Source organism: Mustelus asterias, chromosome 12, assembly GCF_964213995.1.
Source record: "Mustelus asterias chromosome 12, sMusAst1.hap1.1, whole genome shotgun sequence".
Lineage (NCBI taxonomy): Eukaryota > Metazoa > Chordata > Chondrichthyes > Carcharhiniformes > Triakidae > Mustelus > Mustelus asterias.
In genome coordinates, this window is record NC_135812.1 from 100,190,285 (window position 1) to 100,213,377 (window position 23,093).

Below are 23,093 nucleotides of genomic sequence, written 5' to 3' on the forward strand. Positions count from 1 at the left end.
GGACATGTTTTCATTTACAACCTTGATTGTGGGCCCTCAGGTTCACCGGCCTGGTTCAATCACGTGGGTTGGTGATCAGTGTGTTATGCTGAACTACATGAAACGGTAGTCTGGTCCCAGCTGGAATTCTGGATGCCATAGAGGGAAGCCTTTGAAAAAGTGGCAGGAGGGGTTCTTGGAATGAGAGAATTACCATGGATAGATTAGAGAAGCTGGAGTTGGTCCCCTTGAAGCAGAAATGCTAAGAGGAGATTTTGTAGAGCTATTTAAAATCATGAAGGATTTGCACCGTAAGAAGTCTCACAACACCAGGTTAAAGTCCACAACAGGTTGATCTGGAATCACGAGCTTTCGGAGCGTTGCTCCTTGAGAGACTTCTTACTGTGCAACCCCAGTCCAACTCCGGCATCTCCACATCATGAAGGATTTGGATAGAATAAGCAATGAAACCCTTTCCGATGGCTGAAGGATAACTTGAGAGCATAAATTTAGGGTAATTGGCAAAGAACCAGAAGGGACAAGGGACTCGAGGGTTATTTTGGAGGGGTGAGGTTAAGCAGGAAAATGGAGTTAAGGCCACAATCATATCAGCAAAGGTCTTATTGAAAGGCAGAGCAAGCTCAAGGAACCAAATGGTCCACTGCTGCCCCTATATCTTACGCAGGAAAAACCCTTTTCCACAAAGAATGGTTAGATTTGGAATGTAAAGCTTGATATAAGTGTGAGGTGGTTCATTTTGGCAGGTCAAATAGGATGGTGGAATATAATATTAATGGTAGGACTCTTGGCAGTGTGGAAGATCAGAAGGATCTTGGGGTCTGAGTTCATAGGACGCTCAAAGCAGCTGTGCAGGTTGAGGCTGTGGTTAAGAAGGCGTATGGTGTACTGGTCTTCATCAATCGAGGAATTGAGTTTAGGAGTCGTGAGATAATGTTGCAGCTATATAGGACCCTGGTCAGACCTCACTTGGAGTACTGTGCTCAGTTCTGGTCGCCTCATTACAGGAAGGATGTGGAAGCCATAGAAAGGGTGCAGAGGAGATTTACAAGGATGTTGCCTGGGTTGGGGGGCATGCCTTATGAGGGTAGGTTGAGTGGGCTCGGCCTTTTCTCCTTGTAGAGACAAAGGATGAGGGGTGACCTGATAGAGGTGTATAAGATGTTGAGAGGTATTGATCGAGTGGACAGTCAGAGGCTTTTTCCTAGGGCTGAAATGGTTGCCACAAGAGGACACATGTTTAAGGTGCTGGGGAGTAGGTACAGAAGAGATGTCAGGGGTAAGTTTTTCACTCAGAGGGTGGTGGGTACGTGGAATGGGCTGCCAGCAACGGTGGTGGAGGCAGATTCGATAGGGTCTTTCAAGAGACTTTTAGATAAGTACATGGAACTTAGTAAGATAGAGGGTTATAGGTAAGCCTAGTGATCGCTAAGGTAGGGACATGTTCGGCACAACTTTGTGGGCTGAAGGGCCTGTATTGTGCTGTAGTTTTTCGATGTTCTATGTTCTGGAAAGTCGGATGCAATTTCAGTAATCGCCTTCAAAAGGAGTACAACGATACTTGAAGTGAAATTTCAGGGATGTGGAGAAAGGGTGGGGAGCGCAACTAAGTAGATTGTTCTTTGAAGGATCCTCTGCAGATTCAGTAAGCCAAATGGTGTTATATTATTCTGTGATTCCATAATCCAGGCCTCTGGGCGGCCCTGCTTTTTAGCTGAGTGCTACACTTCTTCTTTCCCTGCCATGTGAAGTGATGAAACCTCTGTCTATTCATTCTGTGCTCTGTTGTGTTAGTGCCATAAGGTACTGGACAAGTTATTTGTATTTATACTTTTTGAAGCGCTTATTGTGCTATGCGATTTTTCTCCGTTCTGTAGGCCGGTAGTGCACCTGTGGCATAAAAAAGTTTCCTTATGTTGGGAGTTTTTTTTTAAAGAGTAAAAGTTTATTTATTAGTCACAAGTAAGGCAGCAATGAAGTTACTCTGAAATTCCCCTAGTTGCCATATTCCAGTGCCTGTTCGGGCCAATGCACCTAATCAGCACGTTTTTCAGACTGTGGGAGAAAACCGGAGCACCCGGAGGAAACCCACGCAGACATGGGGAGAACGTGCAAACTCCACACAGACAGTGACCCAAGCTGGGAATCGAACCGGGGTCTGTGAGGCAGCAGTGCTAACCACTGTGCCCTTGTATATTGCAAGAAACTATGTGTACATGGTTAATACCCAATGTCACACAAGTGTTTTTCAACAGAAACACCACCACCAGATACTTCTGATTGACTTGAGTTCTGCAAGGTATCAGATTTTACTAGCAACACAGTAGGCTGTCCAATGTATTCACTGTGAATCACGTTATGTTCAATTACAAACTTAAGTTGTCTATTCAATATTGATGACTAGCTGCTTGATGTAATGTAATTGAGTTACAGTCATGTACTGCCCTTGGTTTCATGTAACTGTATCACTGGTGTTGAGTCACTTTGACACAGCACAAAGAAGCAGGCCCTTGTCTAGGATGGTAGGATTGATTTGTCTGTGTTTGAGCCCCTCTTTTTGACGAAGGTGGCAGGGCCATTTGCTGCAATCTTTTCTGATGGACAGTTCAGTGGCCAGGGACCTACAGTTACAGATTATCCTGACGGCCGGTTTCAGTTATGCAGCTGAGGTCAGTTTGCAGAATAGCTGAGCCAGCTTTCATGTGGTTCTACTGGGAAAGAAGTGAATTTAAATTAAAGGGATCTTTTTTACAGAGAGATGGGAAGTTGTGTCCATTTTGTATGCTGAGGTGAGAGAAACATATAGTTCACTGTTGACTTATCATCTGTTTTTGTATAAATAAAGCCACATGTTAGTTCAGGCCACATGGTCTACCTGATAAGAATTCATTTTCGGTCTGTTTTCAGACTGAAGAATCACATATTGGTACATGATTCAATGTACAGGGTAAGAGTTTTGAAACCATCCCTGGATTTCATTATAATTTATCTAAATATGGAACAGAAATGGATACATGTAGTGAACCATGATATTGAACATGAGAAAATACCGAGTGTAAAATCCCCAAAATGAGTTTTTTTCTATTATTGTTTCAGTCTCGGCTGATCTTTTCAATCTCCCAAATTCTGTGACTGCACATTTTGACACATTTTCTGACTTTGGGCGGCACGGTGGCACAGTGGTTAGCACTGCTGCCTCACAGCGCCAGCGACCCGGGTTCGATTCCCGGCTTGGGTCACTGTCTGTGCGCAGTCTGCAGGTTCTCCCCGTGTCTGTGTGGGTATCCTCCGGGTGCTCCGGTTTCCTCCCACAGTCCAAAGATGTGTGGGTTAGGTGGATTGGCCATGCTAAATTGCCCCTTAGTGTCAGGGGGACTAGCTGGGGTGGATGCATGGGGTTGTGGGGTTAGGGCCTGGGTGGGACTGTGGTTGGTACAGACTCGATGGGCAGAATGGCCTCCTTCTGCACTCTGGGATTGTATGTATCATTCTAATACAGGATATGAATCTTGATTGTATTCTTTAAAACAAACAATCTCAATCATAAGACTTCTTAAAGATGCATGAAAATTGAATGAGTTTGAAATATGAAGAGAGCCTTGTTTGCAAAAGAAGATAATTGTTTCAGAAAGTGTACTCTTTGGCTTTATCAACAATTCAAAGTGATAAATATTCAAATGCTTGCAACCACAAATTCAAATCAGAGCCATTGTCTTCTCACCTTTATAATTATTTTTGAGCATGCTGAACTTGCAGATTTCTCTAAAACAAAACCATATTAAAACACCAGGGGTGGGATTTTACGGCCTTGCTAGTTCCGAAACCATAAAATCCCGCCGAGGTCCATGGATCTTCCCATTGTCCATCCCTTGCCCACTCCGATTCCCGTGGTGGGCGGGACAGTAAAATTCCAGCCCAGGTCTCAGAATAAACACGAACTAAATATTCCACTTCAGTTCTTTCTTATGCTGGTTTAATGCCAGATTGACACAGGACTAACTTCCCCCACCCCTTCCTTGGGATGTTCTACTGTATCCTGAAGTTTGGCAGGCTTTTTTTTCAGAGAGTGGATTGCCTTCAGTAACAGAATATTGACTTGCTAATTTTTTAAAAAACTAAACAGCACTTATTCTGCCCCAACAATCCTTCAATTGATTTGAGGTCGTTTTTACAATTCATATCTCAATGCGGCACGGTAGCACAGTGGTTAGCACTGCTGCTTCACAGCTCCAGGGACCTGGGTTCGATTCCCGGCTTGGGTCACTGTCTGTGTGGAGTTTGCACATTCTCCTCGTGTCTGCGGTGGGTTTCCTCCGGGTGCTCCGGTTTCCTCCCACAGTCCAAAGATGTGTGGGTTAGGTTGATTGGCCATGCTAAAATTGCCCCTTAGTGTCCTGAGATGCATAGGTTAGGGGGATTAGTGGGTAAAATATGTCGGAATATGGGGGTAGGGCCTGGGTGGGATTGTGGTCAGTGCAGACTCGATGGGCCGAATGGCCCCTTTCTGTACTGTAGGGTTTCTATGATATTTCTATGATATCTCGAAGGAGTTTTTCTCCTCCACACCCCTCCAATAAAACTTGTCTGGTTGTTTGGCAGATCCCTGGCTGACTGTCATTGGTTTGATAATTAAGCTTTCCGCGAATTGATGAGAATTAAAAACTGACTTTGAATTTTTTTTAAATGTAAAATTAATAAAACGATGAACCATGTGTAAATTACAAAAACCAGAAACAAGTCAGTAATTGCCATTTAATTTTAAAATACAGATAACACTAAACGACATTTGGTTTATCGTGTCACCGGAATATTGTTGCTTTGTTTTTTAATAACTACTTGGTGTCTGACCTTCACAAAATACTTCTATTGCTGTCGGTGCAGGTGTTCTTGTACCTAAATGAGTGAAGTGTTGAATGCGATTCATTTGCTTGAATAAATTGACAACTTCTGTGCCTGAACTATGCAGCAAACTATCCTTGCAGTTTTTATTTTAAAACTAATTTAGGTAACTCGATGTGCTCTGCCTGGCATTTGAGTCTACACATTCCCATTACGGCCTCTGGGCTGTTAAATTCTAGTCATGTTGAACTCGGAAGTTCTAGTCTTGCATTGCATTGCTTGGGTCATCTTTGGGCCCCTCAAGCCTATTCCACTATTCCATTAGCTCATGGCTGATCCGTATTATAACTCCATCAGTCCACCTTGTTTCTGCGACTTTAGCAAATGAAAACCTATCAGTCACTGTTTTGAGATTTCCAATTGATCCTCAACCTCAATAGGCTATTCTGTTAAATAATCATAGAAACCCTACAGTACAGAAGGAGGCCATTCGGCCCATCAAGTCTGTACCGACCACAATCCCACCCAGGTCCTACTTCTGTAGCTCCACACATTTATCCTGCTAATCCCCCTGACACGAGAGTCAATTTAGCATGGCCAATCTTTGGATTGTGGGAGGAAACCGGAGCACCCGGAGGAAACCCATGCAGAACGGGGAGGATGTGCAAACTCCACACACACACTGACCAAATTTGGAACTGATCCCGGGTCCCTGGCGCTGTTGTGCCTGGTGTGATATCTCTTTATACTTCATAGCATACTGATACTCGAGGTAGATCTTTATTCTCTGTGCTCCAGGGAATAGCAACTGTGTAAGATTGATGAGCTTAACTGGCCCAACGTGCTTCTGGTCCAGGCAGTTCTATGTCACAAGCTAAGAGAGGGGGAAAATCTACCCAGCACTCTGTGGTCACGCACATAATAGTGCCAGTGAACTGCCAGACCCATAGAACTGTGCACAGAAGTAAAATCACCTGCCTGATTGTCTAGTAAAGATCTGTGTGCATGCCTGGACACACTAGTGCAACACCTTCTTCCCAGCAGTTGGAAAGCTAAATGTTTACCAAGCTCTTTGAGGTTGAAGATGTACGCTCTAAGCTAGGTGTTGTATCACACTGGATTTACACTCTGTGCGGTGTCAAACAAAGTAATGAATGTCCCCAGGGGTCTCTTGCCACTTTAATTTGCAATCAGCTCATGCTTGAGCTTTGCAGAAATTAATTTCTTCAAATGCACCATCTGCTCCTGGTTGGAATTAAGGTGGTTTTCCAGACTAAATCTGTCACTCAGCGGTGAGGGTCAACTTGATCACCTTCCACTCACATCTCATCTAGTTTAATGGCGTATTAAAAGGAGCAACATTGCATTTATATGGCACCTTTGACAACCTCAGGTTTATTTTGTGGCAAAACAAAGGACCAATTAAAAGAAATCAAACAAACTGGGGGACAAAGTAAAGGGGCCCCTGAAGGGAAACTGCCTGAACCAAAAAGCAACTAATGTGAAACTTAAAACATCAAATCAAAACGTGATGAAGAGGGTCGATAAAGTACCCCGTTGACAACCTCAGGAGGCTCCTAGGTGCTTTACAACCAATTCAATACTTTGCAATTTGTAGTGACTGTTGTAATGGAGGAAACGTGGCAACCAATCTGTGCACAACAAGCTCCAGATGACCAGATAATTTGCTATCAGCATCGGTTGAAGATTTACGCACTTAAAATATTGCTGAAAAAAATAAAACATTGCTTTCTATTGATTTTGATTTGATTTATTATTGTCTCATGTATTGGTATACAGTGAAAAGTATTGTTTCTTGTGCTGCTATACAGACAAAGCATACCGTTCATAGAGAAGGAAACGAGAGTGCAGAATGTAGTGTTACAGTCATAGGTAGGGTGTAGAGAAAGATCAACTTAATGCGAGATAGGTCCATTCAGAAGTCAGATGGCAGTAGGGAAGAAGCTGTTCTTGAGTCGGTTGGTACATGTCCTCAGACTTTTATATCTTTTTCCCAACGGAAAAAGGTGGAAGAGAGTTTGTCTGGGATGGGTGGGGTCCTTAATTATGCTGGCTGCTTTGCCGAGGCAGCGGGAAGTGTAGACAGAGTCAATGGATGGCAGGCTGGTTTGCGTGATGGACTGGGCTTCATTCATGACACTTTGTAGTTTCTTGCAGTCTTGGGCAGCGCAGGAGTCATACCAAGCTGTGATACAACCAGAGAGAATGCTGTTTATGGTGTATCTGAAAAGGTTGGTGAGAGTCATAGCGGACATGCCAAATTCCCTTAGTCTTCTGAGAAAGTAGAGGCGTTGGTGGGCTTTCTTAACTATAGTATTAGCATGGAGGGACCAGGACAGGTTGTTGGTGAACTGGATGCCTAAAAGCTTGAATTACAATTAAAATTTATTTTAGTTTTTTCTATTAGATGCGAAGTTCTAAATGACTTGAAATTAATTTTTGAAACTCTGCCTTTAAATGAATCCAATTTCAACTGTGTGTGTATTTTCCCACCACTGGGGGATGCCATTGCTTCACTTCACAAATTTACATAGCATTTCAAATGACATTATTCTTGGTGGTTGGTATTTTGTGCAGTATGATTTTTTTGAATTCTTGATGAACCCATTTCTGTAAATGATTTGACATAGTAAATATGCACTTGAGGCAAAGACTATTGTATTGATTGTCAAAACTGATCTGAAAATTCTAACATTCAGGATATTACTTCTGTTGTATTTTGATTATCCAGTTATTTTTCACTTCTGGGTTTTTTAAAAAAAGGATAATGTATCCAAAGTGGTTCAAACTGAAGGTTTGAGAGCCAACATTTAGAGCCAACATTTCTTCCATTAATGAAAGAGGCTGCAAAATTACGCAGATGACCTTATCCATTAAATAATTCTAGTCAACATCTTGTGCAGTATTCACACAATTTGTGTGTCTAGTTTCTGCTTTGTGTCAGAGTTGGCTCAGTAGTAGCACACTTCCTCCAAGTCAAAATGTTTCAGTCTCAAGTGTCAACCTAGAGATAAAAGCAAATCACTGCGGATGCTGGAATCTGAAACAAAAACAGAAAATGCTGGAAAACCTCAACAGGTCTGGCAGCATCTCTGGAGAGAAAACAGAGCTAAATAATGTTGCAAGTCTGGGTGACTCTCTGTCAACGCAGTGACTTGAGCACATATTCAAGACCAGCACTTGCAGTGCAGAAGGAGTGCTGTATTGTCAGGTGCCATGTTCCAGGAGAACTCATTAGAGCTCCTGTCTGCCTAAGTCCATAAGAAATAGAAACAGGAGTAGGCCATTCAGCCCCTTGAGCCTGCTCTGCCATTCAATAGGATCATGGCTGATCCAAAATTCCTCACATCCAATTTTTCTCCCCTTTCCCTGTAACCCTTGATTCCCTTACTGATCAAAAAGCTATCTATCTCAGCCTTAAATATACAACAGCAAGAAGTCTCACAACACCAGGCATTCCAACCATTCCTCACATACCAATCTGTAATTATCTTGCAATTGTGTCTTTGCCGTGTTTGTGAACCTACCTCCATTCATCTGATGAAGGAGCAGCGCTCCGAAAGCTCGTGATTCCAAATAAACCTGTTGGACTTTAACCTGGTGTTGTGAGACTTCTTACTGTACCTACCCCAATACAACGCTGGCATCTCCACATCTTAAATATACACAAGGACTCGGTCCCCACAGCTCTCTGGAATTCCAAAGACCGATGTGGAGATGCCGGTGTTGGACTGGGGTAAACACAGTAAGAAGTTTAACAACACCAGGTTAAAGTCCAACAGGTTTATTTGGTAGCAAAAGCCACACAAGCTTTTGGAGCTCCAAGCCCCTTCTTCAGGTGAGTGGGAATTCTGTTCACAAACAGGGCATATAAAGACACAGACTTAATTTACATGAATAATGGTTGGAATGCGAATACTTACAGCTAATCAAGTCTTTAAGAAACAAAACAACGTGAGTGGAGAGAGCATCAAGACAGGCTAAAAAGATGTGTATTGTCTTATTAGAGTTTTTCGAGGAGGTTACCAGGAAAGTGGATGAAGGGAAGGTGGTGGATGTTGTCTACCTGGATTTCAGCAAGGCCTTTGACAAGGTCCCTCAAGGGAGGTTAGTTAGGAAGGTTCAGTCGATAGGTATACATGGGGAGGTAGTAAATTGGATAAGACACTGGCTCAATGGAAGAAGCCAGAGAGTGGTTGTGGAGGATTGCTTCTCTGAGTGGAGGCCTGTGACTAGTGGTGTGCCGCAGGGATCGGTGTTGGGTCCATTGTTGTTTGTCATCTATATCAATGATCTGGATGATAATGTGGTAAATTGGATCAGCAAGTTTGCTGATGATACAAAGATTGGAGGTGTAGTGGACAGTGAGGAAGGTTTTCAAAGCTTGCAGAGGGATTTGGACCAACTAGAAAAATGGGCTGAAAAATGGCAAATGGAATTTAACGCAGACAAGTGTGAGATATTGCACTTTGGAAGGACAAACCAAAGAAGAACGTACAGGGTAAATGGTAGGACTCTGAAGAGTGCAGTTGAACAGAGGGATCTGGGAATACAGGTACAGAATTCCCTAAAAGTGACGTCACAGGTGAATAGGGTCGTAAAGAGAGCCTTTGGTACATTGGCCTTTATAAATCGGAGTATCGAGTATAAAAGTTGGAGTGTTATGGTAAGGTTATATAAGGCATTGGTGAGGCCGAATTTGGAGTATTGTGTACAGTTTTGGTCACCTAGTTACAGGAAGGATGTAAATAAGATTGAAAGAGTGCAGAGAAGGTTCACAAGGATGTTGCCGGGACTTGAGAAGCTGAGTTACAGAGAGAGATTGAATAGGTTGGGACTTTATTCCCTGGAGCGTAGAAGATTGAGGGGAGATTTGATAGAGGTGTATAAGATTTTGATGGGTATAGATAGAGTGAATGCAAGCAGGCTTTTTCCGCTGAGGCTAGGGGAGAAAAAAACCAGAGGGCATGGGTTAAGGGTGAAAGGAGAAAAGTTTAAAGGGAATATTAGGGGGGGCTTCTTCACGCAGAGAGTGGTGGGAGTGTGGAATGAGCTGCCGGATAAAGTGGTAAATGCGGGGTCACTTTTAACATTTAAGAAAAACTTGGACGGGTTCATGGATGAGAGGGGTGTGGAGGGATATGGTCCAAGTGCAGGTCAGTGGGACTAGGCATAAAATGGTTCGGCACAGACAAGAAGGGCCAAAAGGCCTGTTTCTGAGCTGTAATTTTCTTTCGTTCTATGGTTTCCAGACAAGACAGCCAGTGAAACTCTGCAAAGACCCTCAGCCCTCAGAGAAGAAATTCTCCTCATCTCAGTCTTAAATTGACACTCCTTTATTCTGAGACTATGCCCTCTGGTCCTAGACTCTCACATGAGGGGAAACACCCTTTCGGCCCTTAAGAATCCAAAATGCTTCAATGAGATCACCTCTCATTCTTCCAAATTCCAATGAGTAGAGTCACAACCTGTTTAACCTTCCCTCATAAGACGAACCTTCCATACCAGGGATCATCCTAGTGAACCTTCTCTGAACTGTCTCCAATGAAATATTTTCCCTTTAATAAGGGGATTCAAACTGCTCACAGTCCTCCAGATGTGGTCTCACCAGTACCGTGTCCAATTGCAGCAAGACTTCCCGACTCTTATACTCCAAACCCCTTGAAATAAGGGCCAACATTTCATTAGCCTTTCTGATTATCTGCTGCACCTGTGTGCTAGCTTTTTGTGTTTTGTGCACAAGAACCCCCAAGTCCTTTTATGTTGCAGCTTTCTGTGCCAGTAGATAAAAAATATTTGAAGAATGAAGGATCCCCAATGTGTCCTCCCTCCTGCATATGTTGCTATTTATGGGACCTTGCTGCATTCAACTTGGCTACAATGTTTACATTGCAATAGTGAGGACACTTCAAAAGTAGTTGAAGGGGAAATGTCCTCCTAGCATCCATCCTGTTAAGCCTTTTTAGGATGTTTATAAGTTTCAGTAAGATCTCCTCCTCCTTCTAAGATCTTGGTCATATAGGCCTAGTTTACTCAATCTCGCCTCTGAGGATAATCCCCTCATCTCATGAATCAGTCTAATGAACCTTCATTCAATGTTCTCAAAGGAAAGGAGAGAGAAACTGTACACTCCCAGGTCCTATACAATTGTTCTTTGTTTTTCTACACCAAACCCTTTGTAATAAAAGCTAACATATCATTTCCTTTCCTAATTGCTCACTGTAATTATCACTAATTCAAGTACAAGGACATCCAAGTGTCCCTGAATATCTACATTTTCTAGTCATAGGGTGGAATTTTCCCATCCCGCCAGGGAAATCATAGTGGGCTGGGGGTGGACCATGCAAAGGTCCGTTGACCTCGGGTGGGATTTTCAGGTCTTGGGGCAATAAAATCCATAGAATCATAGAAGCCCTACAGTGCAGATGTAGGCCATTCAGTCCGACAACAATCCCACCCAGGCCTTATTCCTGTAACCCCACGTATTTACCCTGCTAATAATCCCCCTAACATTCAGGGACAATTTAGCATGGCCAATCCACCTAACCTACACATCTTTGGACTGATGGGGAAACTGGAGTACCCGGAGGAAACCCATGCAAACACAGGGAGAACGTGCAAACTCCACATGGTTACCTAAGGCTGGAATCGAACCCAAGGTCCCTGGCACAGTGAGGCAGCAGTGCTAACCACTGTGCCACCATGCTGCCCCCTCTCTCGTCCTTAATTTAAAAAACAAAACCTGCTTTTCTATCTTTCTACCAAAGTAGATAATTTCACACTTGCCTACATTATAATTCATTTTCCACCACCTTGTCCAACTAATTACCCTATCTACATCCTTTTGCAGCCTCTTTCTCTCATCCTTGCAGCTCATTTTCCCACCTAACTTTGTATTTTCTGCACAGTTGGATATATTACACTCTGTTCCTTCATTTAAGTCATTGATATGGACAGTAAATAGTTGAATCTGAAAATGCCCTATTTATTATTACTATTTCTTGAACCAATCCTCAACCCATGCTAATACTTTGCTTTCAATCTGATGAACCCTAATCTTGTGTCATAACCTCTTGTGTGGTATTTTCTGGATTTTGAAAATCCAGAATGACCAGGTATGTCAGCTGTCGCAAATTCATTGTGAGAAAAGCTATTTCCAGGCCACGCTCTCACTCTCAACTCTCTCAATTTTACGAGTGACCAGTCTACTGATGTTTGCAAACTGGGGACTGGAGACAGCTGGGAGTGGATTGGAGGAGGGTTGTGGGTGCGGAGGGAGTCGTGAAATGTCATATTTTTCTTGTGGTTGAGTTAAGATGGCTTCCTTCACCTTTATCAACCTTAAGAACAAAAGTCTACCATTCCTGTTGATTACTATTTAGTTCAAACACTGCTTTTATTTAAAAACCAGGAGAATCCCTGAAATCCAAACATAAGAAACACACAAAGCTGTATTAGATAAACCCTTCCAATTTTTAAAAATTGGTTAATGAAATGTTGATTGATTTCATTTTTTAAAATTTGTACTTAACTCTTTATGTTTTATTTCTCCAGCAACTAAAACAGCAACGTGACAAGTTGAGGCAGTACCAGAAGAAAATTGCAATTCAACTTGAGAAGGAACGTGAGCTAGCTCGTCAGCTGCTTCGTGGTGGCAAGAAAGAGTGGGTATCACCGTATTGGACAAAGTATTTTGTAAACTTGTGAAATTTACTGACTTGATAAAATTCAAACTTTTAGGTGGAGTATTCTATAGCAGTCCACATTAGTCTTTCACTGTTTGGTAGCTTAAGTGTGTAGGGGAAAATGCTATGATATTGGGGACTTGGGAATGTAAATGCTGACTGACTGACCTTTTCATAGATCATAGAAACCCTACAGTACAGAAAGAGGCCATACGGCCCATCGAGTCTGCACCGACCACAATCCCCCCTAGGCCCTACCCCCACATCCCTACATATTTACCCACTAATCACTCTAATCTACGCATCCCAGGACACTAAGGGGCAATTTAGCATGGCCAATCAACCTAACCCGCACATCTTTGGACTGTGGGAGGAAACGGAGCACCTGGAGGAAACCCACGCAGACACGAGGAGAACGTGCAAATTCCACACAGATAGTGACCCAAGCCGGGAATCGAACCCAGGTCCCTGGAGCTGTGAAGCAGCAGTGCTAACCACTGTGCTACCGTGCCACCCTAAATCTAAGTTTTGATTCTTCATTTACTAAAATCAAATCCCTTACCCCTCACAATGTAGGAACATGAGTAGGCCATGCAGCACCTCAAACCTGTTCTTCCATTCAAACTTCCATTATGGCCGATCTGTATCTAATTCTGTTTATCCACCTTGGTTCCACAAACTTTGATATGCTTGTCTAAAAATATCAGTCCCCATTTTGAAATTTGAATTCAGCAGCTTTTTGGAGGACAGTGTTCCAGATTTCCACATGTGAAGAAGTGCTTTCTGACATCACACCTGAAACTTAGCTTTAATTTTAATATTTCCCCCCCTTATTTTGGCTCTTCCCTCAAATCCTTTAATCATCATAAACATTTCAGTTCGATTACCCCTTGAACTTTTTTATTCCAAAGAGTTCAAGCCTAGACCATGCAGCAAAAACAAAAAAATGCTGGAAGTACACATTAGGTCATAGATCATAGAATCCTACAGTGCAGAAGGAGGCCATTCGGCCCATCGAGTCTGCACCGATCACAATTCCACCCAGGCCCTATCCCCATAACCCTATGCATTTACCCTAGCTAGTCGTCCTGACACTAAGGGGCAATTTAGCATGGCCAATCCACCTAACCCGCACATCTTTGTACTGTGGGAGGAAACCGGAGTACCTGGAGGAAACCCACGTAGACATGGGGAGAATGTGCAAACTCCACACAGACAGTGATCCAAGCCGGGAAGTGAACCCGGGTCCCTGGCACTGTGAGGCAGCAGTGCTAACCACTATGCCCCAGGTCAGGCATCATCTTGAGAAGGAAGCAGAGTTAACATTTCAGGTTGATGACCTTTAATCAGAACTGTCAAACTCTTCTTTGTCTTTCTACAGATGTTGCCTGATTTACTGCGTAACTCGAGCACTTATTGATTTAGTTCAGATTTCCAGCATCTGCTGCACTTTGCTTTTGTCCTAACCTGTGCAGTGTCCTCATAATTTAATCCTTTTAGCTGTCCGCTGAATTGTACTGCTTCCCGTTCAAGACCAACATATTGTTCCTAAGGTGCTTGAGCTGGAACTGAATTCAGTTCTGTAGGTGGAGTCTAACCAGAGCTCTGTACAACTATAATATAGCTTTCACCCATTTGTATTCCAGCTCACTTAAGATAAAGCTAACTTTCCATTAGCCCTATAAATTGTTTTTGGTACCTGTCACTAGTTTTTTGTGTGGACCCTTAAATCTCTCAGCTCTTCCACAGTTCCTAGCTTCTCACCATTTAGGAAATGCTCCTTGTCTGTCATTTTTAGATCCAAAGTGATGTATTTGTATTTTGCCACATTGAGCCCACTCACTTAATCTACTAATGGTCCCTTTGCAACTTTTTGCTGCCATCCGCACCATTTACTGTGCATCTAAGTTACTGTCGTTTGCAAACTTCGATATATGATCTCCACTCTTTCATCCAAGTAATTTATATAAATACAAGGAAAAGCTTTGGTCCTGTTACAGGTCCCTGAGGGCGCCATCAGTAACATCCTACCAAATCTGAGTACCCTTTGTCCCCTGTCTCCTAACCAATTCCATTATCAGAGCCTAAGAGGTTGCCTCCAATTTGATGCAGTCATTTTTTTGTTAGCATTGTGTTTTATTTGGTGTGGAGCCTTGTTTGAATGCCTTCTGGAAGTTCATATGAGTTTATACAAACAACATCCATTGACACTTACCTTATCTATCCTCTTAGATACCTCTGCAAAACAATTCAACTAGGTTTATTTGACATCATGTACCATTTAGAAATCCAAAATGATTCTTTCTGAGCAACACAGATTTGTCCAGCTCAGAACAGTCAGACTGTTTCTCTCATCTCGTCTCTGCAGATTTAAATCCACTAAAGAAAGTACATGAGGAAGCACGATTCTGAGATTTACTGTTTAATTTCTCCAAAATAAGCACAGATTAGGAAGCTCAGTTGTATTTATCTAGGTCGGCCTCTGTTAAATGCATTTTAAGTTGCCAGAGTTAGCAGATATGGGTTACTCAGAATATTTAATCTCTAATTTCAGGCTGAACGGTTTGCTGCAGGAGCTAAAGTATCTTTTTGTATTCTACTCACAGAGCTTTGAAGATTTTTATTTCAGTTGTATTTGATGCCTTGGTGGATTTTCATTAGATGTAGTTAATAAGAGACATGGTCAAATAAAGTAAAGATTGCTAGGGCAGTATATTGGGAGGGAAGGAGAGTAAAAAACATTTGCTCCATGCACTCGTGTAGTCATAGAAGATAAACTCAGAACAAGCTTTTAAGATCTGAATGCCACTCGTTTAAGACTTCCCTTTGTTCTTCAGGAAAGCCAAACTTCTGCTCAAGAAGAAACGATATCAGGAACAACTTCTTGATAAAACTGAAGTTCAGATTAGCAACCTTGAGAAAATGGTAAGGAAAAGCTTTCAATTCTGTATAACATGGATAAACAAATGCCTCAGATCATGAATGGAAAATTTGTCTGTTATTATGATCTTGATTTAGTGCCCTAATTTATGCTTACTGGGAATGTAGGATTAACTTGCTGGGCAAATTCTCCTGAGCTTTGCGACAGAAATTCTTTCCTTGCCTTCACATTTCGCCAAACCTCGCTCTATCCATCCCTTCTTTCCCTTGCACTGTTCCCTTCTTTCCCACCATTTTATCCACCTTCCTCTAATCCAACCCCTATTTCATGCCTCCGTCATCCCTATTTCCATTTTCCTTCGGTTTAACCCCTTTTCTCATTTTCTCAACCCTTCCTTACCCCATGCAATTTCTCCTCACTGCAATTAATTATCTAGGCAAGATGAGTCGGATGAAACTGCATTGTGCCATGAACTGCACACGGGGCTTTAAAAAGTGGTTTAAAATCTACCCCAGAATGATGAGTTTGAGAGTGCTTTGTGTAAAATACATTTGAACAGATTTCACCCTATTCCTAGTCAGCACCGGTTTAAAAAAAAATACAAACACGTCCCCCTAAATTGCCACTCTCTCAGAATGGCTATTGTGAAAAATTGAAATATTTTTTGGGGTTGGTGCAAAGCACTTCTGATGGGAAGAGTGGAGAGCTTTATTGTGCATCTAAGTGGTACATCCAGTTTGGGAATTTCAGTAGGGCTAGACTGAATACTGAGTGTTGTAAACAGCAAATTGTCAGATAGCAGCAATATTCCACAACTTAATGAGCACACAAAAATGGAAAAGGTTGCTTTTTGGCATGTTGTTGAATTAAGTTCACTTAATGGTGATTCATTTTGGTAGGACTAATTTAAATGTGGATTACAGGGTCAAAGATAGGGTTCTGAAGACTGTGGAGGAACAGAGAGATCTTGGGGTCCATATCCACAGATCTCTAAAGGTTGCCACTCAAGTGGATAGAGCTGTGAAGAAGGCCTATAGTGTGTTAGCTTTTATTAACAGGGGGTTGGAGTTTAAGAGCCGTGGAGTTATGCTGCAACTGTACAGGACCTTGGTGAGACCACATTTGGAATATTGTGTGCAGTTCTGGTCACCTCACTATAAGAAGGATGTGGAAGCGCTGGAAAGAGTGCAGAGGAGATTTACCAGGATGCTGCCTGGTTTGGAGGATAGGTCTTATGAGGAAAGGTTGAGGGAGCTAGGGCTGTTCTCTCTGGAGCGGAGGAGGCTGAGGGGAGACTTAATAGAGGTTTATAAAATGATGAAGGGGATAGATAGAGTGAACGTTCAAAGACTATTTCCTCGGGTGGATGGAGCTATTACAAGGGGGCATAACTATAGGGTTCATGGTGGGAGATATAGGAAGGATATCAGAGGTAGGTTCTTTACGCAGAGAGTGGTTGGGGTGTGGAATGGACTGCCTGCAGTGATAGTGGAGTCAGACACTTTAGGAACATTTAAGCGGTTATTGGATAGGCACATGGAGCACACCAGGATGACAGGGAGTGGGATAGCTTGATCTTGGTTTCAGATAAAGCTCGGCACAAGATCGTGGGCCGAAGGGCCTGTTCTGTGCTGTACTGTTCTATGTTCTATGTTCTAATGTGTCTTAATTATGGCTAAGTTACCAGCAACGTTTCACATCCGTCCCTTTAATGATAGCAAGCTGATACGCCCTGCTCACTTAACTTCTGTCTCTTTACTGCCTCTTCTCTCCCATTCCTAGTACAATCCTTGCTGTAGCAAGTGAAACCTGTCTTTTGTGAACATAACACATTTTTACGTCTTGTTTATTTTTTTAAAGGTTCAAGACATCGAATTTGCTCAAATAGAAATGAAAGTTATTGAAGGACTAAAAATTGGAAATGATTGCCTTCAGAAAATGCATGAGGTATGTATCTGTGAAAAGTAGAGGACACCATTGGTGAAGCCGCCTGCATTTTAAATGTTATTCTGTCCATTCTTGGGATGAGAGCATCGCTGGCAAGGCCTGCATTCATTACTTGTCCCTTGATAGCCCTTGGGAAGGTGGTGTTGAGCTGCTTTCTTGAACCACTGCTGTTCATGTGCATTGAGAAAACCCACCAGTACACTGGAGTCATGTGTAGGCCAGACTGGGTGAGACTAGCAGATTTTGTCTTCTGAAGGACATTAGTGAGTCATATGGGTTTTACGAAAATCCAGCAGTATTATGACAATTACTGAGTGCCTCAATTTTATGAATTAAATTTAAATTCCCCAGCTCAGAACAAACAAAGGTGTTTTTCCTTTTGAAGTGAATTATATTACAGTTTTGTCTTGGCCGGCAGTCTACCAACCAGAATTCTCTATTAACTGGAATTTTGGGGTTGGCTCTGTATTGGAGATGTCAAACTCGCCAGTAGTTGCTATCGGGGTGCTGTCTTTGCTCCAGTCTCCGCCTCTCACTGCGCTGCAGCATCATCTCCCTTCAGCATCCCCGACCCTCACTTGATTTGCGCACTCCCGCACCTCTCACGAGACCTCAATACCCGCACAATCACCTTTCTGATTGGATGAAAACACGGAACACCTTTTATCTTGGGTAAAATCGAATGTCCCAAGATGTGTAGGTTAGATGGATTAACCATGATGCATTTTGATAGATCGAACCAGGACAGGACTGACTCAGTTAATGGTAGGCTGTTGGGGAGAGTTATAGAACAAAGCGATCTAGGGGTACAGGTTAATTGAAAGTGGAGTCACAGGTGGACAGAGTGGTGAAGTTGGCATTCGGCATGCTTGGTTTCATTGGTCAGAACATTGAATACATGAGTTGGGACGTCTTGTTGAAGTTGTACAGGACATTGGTAAGACCCCACTCGGAATACTGTGTACAGTTCTGGTCACTCTATTATAGAAATGATATTATTAAACTAGAAAGAGTGCAGAAAAGATTTACTAGGATGCTACCAGGACTTGATGGTTTGAGGTAAGGAGAGGCTGGATAGACTGTGACTTTTTTCCCTGGTTGCGTAGGAGACTTAGGAGTGATCTTATAGAGGTCTATAAAATAATGAGGGGCATAGATCAGCTAGATAGTCAACATCGTTTCCCAAAGGTAAGGGAGTCTAAAACTAGAGAGCATAGGTTTAAGGTGAGAGGGGAGAGATACAAAAGGGCCCAGAGGGGCAGTCCTTTCACTCAGAGGGTGGTGAGTGTCTGAAACAAGCTGCCAGAGGTAGTGGTAGAGGCGGGTACAATTTTGTCTTTTAAAAAGCATTTAGACAGTTACATGGGTATAGAGAGAGATATGGGCCAAACGCGGGAAATTGGGACTAGCTTAGTGGTTTAAAAAAAAGGGGTGGCATGGACAAGCTGGGCTGAAGGGCCTGTTTCCATTCTGTAGACCTCTATGACCTCTGAGAAATGTGTGGGGATAGGACGGGAGAGAGCCTGGATAAGATACTTGGTCACGGAGTTGGTGCAGACTCGATGGGCCGAATAGCCTTTTCTGCGCTACAGGGATTCTATGAACTGGCATATTTGATTAACCGGCACCTCCCATTCACAGTGTGCCAGATAACAGATTCTTTCCCCTGTGTAATGCCCAAATTCTTAAAATAGTATGGTAGCACTGAAGAAACTTTTTTTATTTTAGGTCATGTCTATTGAAGAAGTAGAAAGAATAATGGATGAGACCCAGGAGGCTGTTGAATACCAGCGGGTGAGTAATATAATACACAGCTACAATTCTACTGATGCCTAAAAATGTAAGATTAAAACAACAAGAATGGAAAGTTGTCAAATGTGTTCTAAACAATATTTCATAACAATATGCTTTGTAATTTCAGCAAATTGATGAAATTTTAGCTGGAGGTATAACTCAAGAAGATGAGGATGCCATTCTGGCTGAACTAGATGCTATAACTCAGGTGAGAATATGCATTCATCTATTTACTCAGCAATTAACCAGCCGGCCCCTTAATACATCACTTGCTCTCCTACATGTGTTACTCTGACCATCCAAGTCAGATTATCACCCATATACGAATCTCTGCCCTGGGAAATTCATTCCTGGTGTCTTCAGAACCCTTCATGTTGCTCCGTCCGAAGCCTTTGAATGGATTCTTAACCTTTACATCAAACTATAACCACTTCCCTGGCCATACAAATAACTAAACCTTAACTTTCATTAATCTCAATAAAATTGACTTGATATCGTTGATACTCAGCTAATATAGACTGACGTTTGCCTGGATTTTTGAGCTGAGAATAACACTTGAGGTTATTAGTGCTTGCTGTTTATTGAATTTAAATTGGACAGCGACTTTCAGGGACCACAAATAGGTAGCTAAATACAGAAACCCCCTGGAAATTCTTACTCAATTTGCCCTGCTCCCCCCACAACCTGGTATTTTGCAAGAAGACTTGGCACTGGAATCTCTGTAAGGGTGTTAAATTGCAATACTTATTCACTAAACACATCAAAAAAGTTGAAGCTAGTGCATTCAGGTGTAAGTGAATGTTTAACACCATGGTTAGTCTTAAATAGTGCCAAGCAATCTCTCTGGCACTGAAAATGTAATTTCACAATTGAGTTTCATTTTTTCAGAATTTATTGTTGCGGATTAAAATATTTCCTTTTACTTATCAAGTGGCACGGTGGGACAGTGGTTAGCATTGTTGCTTCACAGCGCCAGGAACCCAGGTTCGATTCCTGGCTTGAGTCACTGTCTGTGTGGAGTCTGCACTGTCTCACCGTGTCTGCCTGGGTTTCCTCCGGGTGCTCTGGTTTTCTCCGAGAGTCGAAAAGACATGCTAGTTAGGTGCATTGGCCATGCTAAATTCTCCCTCAGTGTACCCGAACAGGCACTGGAGTGTGGTGACTAGGGGATTTTCACAATAACTTAATTGCAGTGTTAATGTAAGCCTACTCGTGACACTAATAAATAAACTTTATAGGTAGCCCTGTCACACCTGTCCCACATCTGGGAAAATGGCCAGGAGGCAAGATGGTGCTGGGAATTCAGCAAGTTGGCTGACAGTATGAAATTCCACACCACCTCCTATCGGGATTGAAGAATTCACCTCGTGGTTACTTGCCCTATGTGGACATACCATACTGTTCTATGTTCTATAGGTAGGTTCTTTACGCAGAGAGTGGTTGGGGTGTGGAATGGACTGCCTGCAGTGATAGTGGAGTCAGACACTTTAGGAACATTTAAGCGGTTATTAGATAGGCACATGGAGCACACCAGGATGATAGGGAGTGGGATAGCTTGATCTTGGTTTCAGATAAAACTCGGCACAACATCGTGGGCCGAAGGGCCTGTTCTAGCTGTACTGTTCTATGTTCTATCTCCTCGAGCGAGTTTTATGCTGGATTGATTGGAAGACCAATGACAACAGGTTGCTGTTCAAAATCCTGCCAGAAGTCTGTGGTCAGTAGTAAGCAGAGTGAATAGCAAGTGCTGTTCCTTCACTGCTGACCACAAAGTTTCATGCAATTTTTTTACCTGTATTTGTGTTCCCTCCAATTGTGAATTCCTGTTTAGTAGACTGGCTACATAATCTTACTAAATCTTTTGCAGGAAGTATAAATTTCCTGATACCTGTTTAGGCATTAATTACTAATAGAAAAGTAATTTTTGAAACTTTCAGGAAGAAATTGAATTACCGGAAGTTCCTGCGGAGCCACTGCCAACAATACCTGCAAGAGAGAAAGGTATGCATGAAATTTATGATTTACTAGCCGAATTCAGTTTTGTAGGAAGTCTTTAAGTTTAAAGAGCTTATCCACTTTGTTTTGGATATTTTAACCTTGGTGGCATATAGTCCGTTTGAGAAGTTAATGAGCAGCAAATGGTGGGCAGCGTATGTGTGAATTTCTGATACTCCTGGTCAGTGGGTGAAACTCCCTGCCAGTAGCACAAGCTCAGGAAAGGACCCTCAGAATCTTGTGTATTTTTTCTTCTTACTAGGTTGTGTGATGTATTCTGGTAGAAAGCTGATGTAGGTAGCTCCACTTGGCCTCTAATGGGCCTGGTATATTTATTGTGGTTGTGAATATAATTAAAGGGGGAGTATTTTTCCTTACTGTGTCAAAAATCTAATGATTCATTATTTGCTGTCAAAAAGATGACGTGGCTAATGGTGCTCTGTTATTTATGCATAAATAGTACAGCAACTACAGGAAAGGCTGGTTAAACGCCAATATTGCTGATCAAGTTGTTTTCCGTTTAGTTTGGCAAAATTGGTACCTCGCTTTCTGCCTCACCGTTGAAAGGCATTAAATTCTGATATTCGTGTGGTAGAAAGAAACTCCACCTCACCACAAAGTGAAATACTGCCCATTCCCATCTCAGCCCTTTTAACAATGGGATGGATCATCGTTAATTACAGCTGATCACCCGCTCTGGCAATGAAAAGTAACTATTACAAGTGTGAAATCTCATTCCTTCAGACTTAACTTGTTGAAAATGTTTATTTCCCCTCTTTTGAGTTCAGTTTGTCATTCCTTTTCTTTCTGTACCTGATCTGACATTGGATTCACCCATTAAATTTTCTCTTCCCCGTCTCTGTTCTTGGAACTGTTAATTTCACAACCTGATTGGTTGATTAAGGAGAATCGCAATTATTTGCCATGTTCACTCAGGTCCCAGATTTACCTAATGGGCGGCACGGTGGCACAGTGGTTAGCACTGCTGCCTCACAGCGCCAGGGACCCGGGTTCAATTTCCGGCTTGGGTCTGTGCGGAGTTTGCACATTCTCCCTGTGTCTGCATGGGTTTCCTGCGGGTGCTCCGGTTTCCTCCCACAGTCTGAAAGACGTGCTGGTTAGGTGAATTGACCCAACTGTGGTGACTAGGGGAATTTCACAGTAACTTCATTGTAGTGTTAATGTAAAGCTTACTTGTGACTAATAAATAAACTTTAAACTTTATAATCAGCTTGCAGGCAAATAATTTAAAGACACAAACGTGATTGGCAAGTTAAATACCCTGCCACAGCAAACTATGGCCCAATAGTAGCAAGGACGTGGAGGAGCAGATTGGGAAGCAGATCCTGGAGAGATGTGATAATAACAGAGTGGTCGTGATGGGAGATTTTAATTTCCCAAATATCGATTGGAATATCCCTAGGGTAAGGGGTTTAGATGGGGGGGGAGTTTGTTAGGTGTGTTCAGGAGGGCTTCCTGACACAGTATGTGGATAAGCCTACAAGAGGAGAGGCTATACTTGATTTGGTATTAGGGAATGAACCTGGGCAGGTGTCAGATCTCTCAGTGGGAGAGCATTTTGGGATAGTGATCATAACTGTACCTCCTTTACATTAGCATTGGAGAGATATAGGATCAGTCAAGCCAGGAAAGTGTTTATTTGGAGTAAGGGCAATTATGAGGCTATTAGGCAGAAAATTAGAGGCATAAACTAGAAGGAGGTTTTCTCAGGGAAATGTACAGAAGAAATGTGGCAAATTTTCAAAGAAAATTTGTCTGGAGCTCTACACAGCAACGTTCCAATGAGACGGGAATTATGGTAGCTCACAGGAACCATGGTGCACGAAAGCTGTAATGAATTTAGTCAAGAAGAAAAGAAAAGCCTACAAAAGGTTCAGGGAGCTAGGTAATGTTAGAAATCTAGAAGAGTACAC

At 42.5% G+C, this 23,093-nt stretch overlaps 1 protein-coding gene across 1 annotated transcript in view; it reads left to right on the forward strand.

Annotated features, from left to right (window-relative positions):
• chmp6b (charged multivesicular body protein 6b) overlaps positions 1-23,093 on the forward strand; it is a 46,328-nt gene that overhangs the window by 18,036 nt on the left and 5,199 nt on the right. The window contains exons 2-7 of the mRNA XM_078225717.1: positions 12,412-12,521; positions 15,380-15,467; positions 17,284-17,370; positions 19,099-19,164; positions 19,292-19,372; positions 21,102-21,165. Of these exons, the coding sequence (XP_078081843.1) occupies positions 12,412-12,521; positions 15,380-15,467; positions 17,284-17,370; positions 19,099-19,164; positions 19,292-19,372; positions 21,102-21,165 (496 nt within the window). The remainder of the gene's footprint in view (positions 1-12,411; positions 12,522-15,379; positions 15,468-17,283; positions 17,371-19,098; positions 19,165-19,291; positions 19,373-21,101; positions 21,166-23,093) is intronic.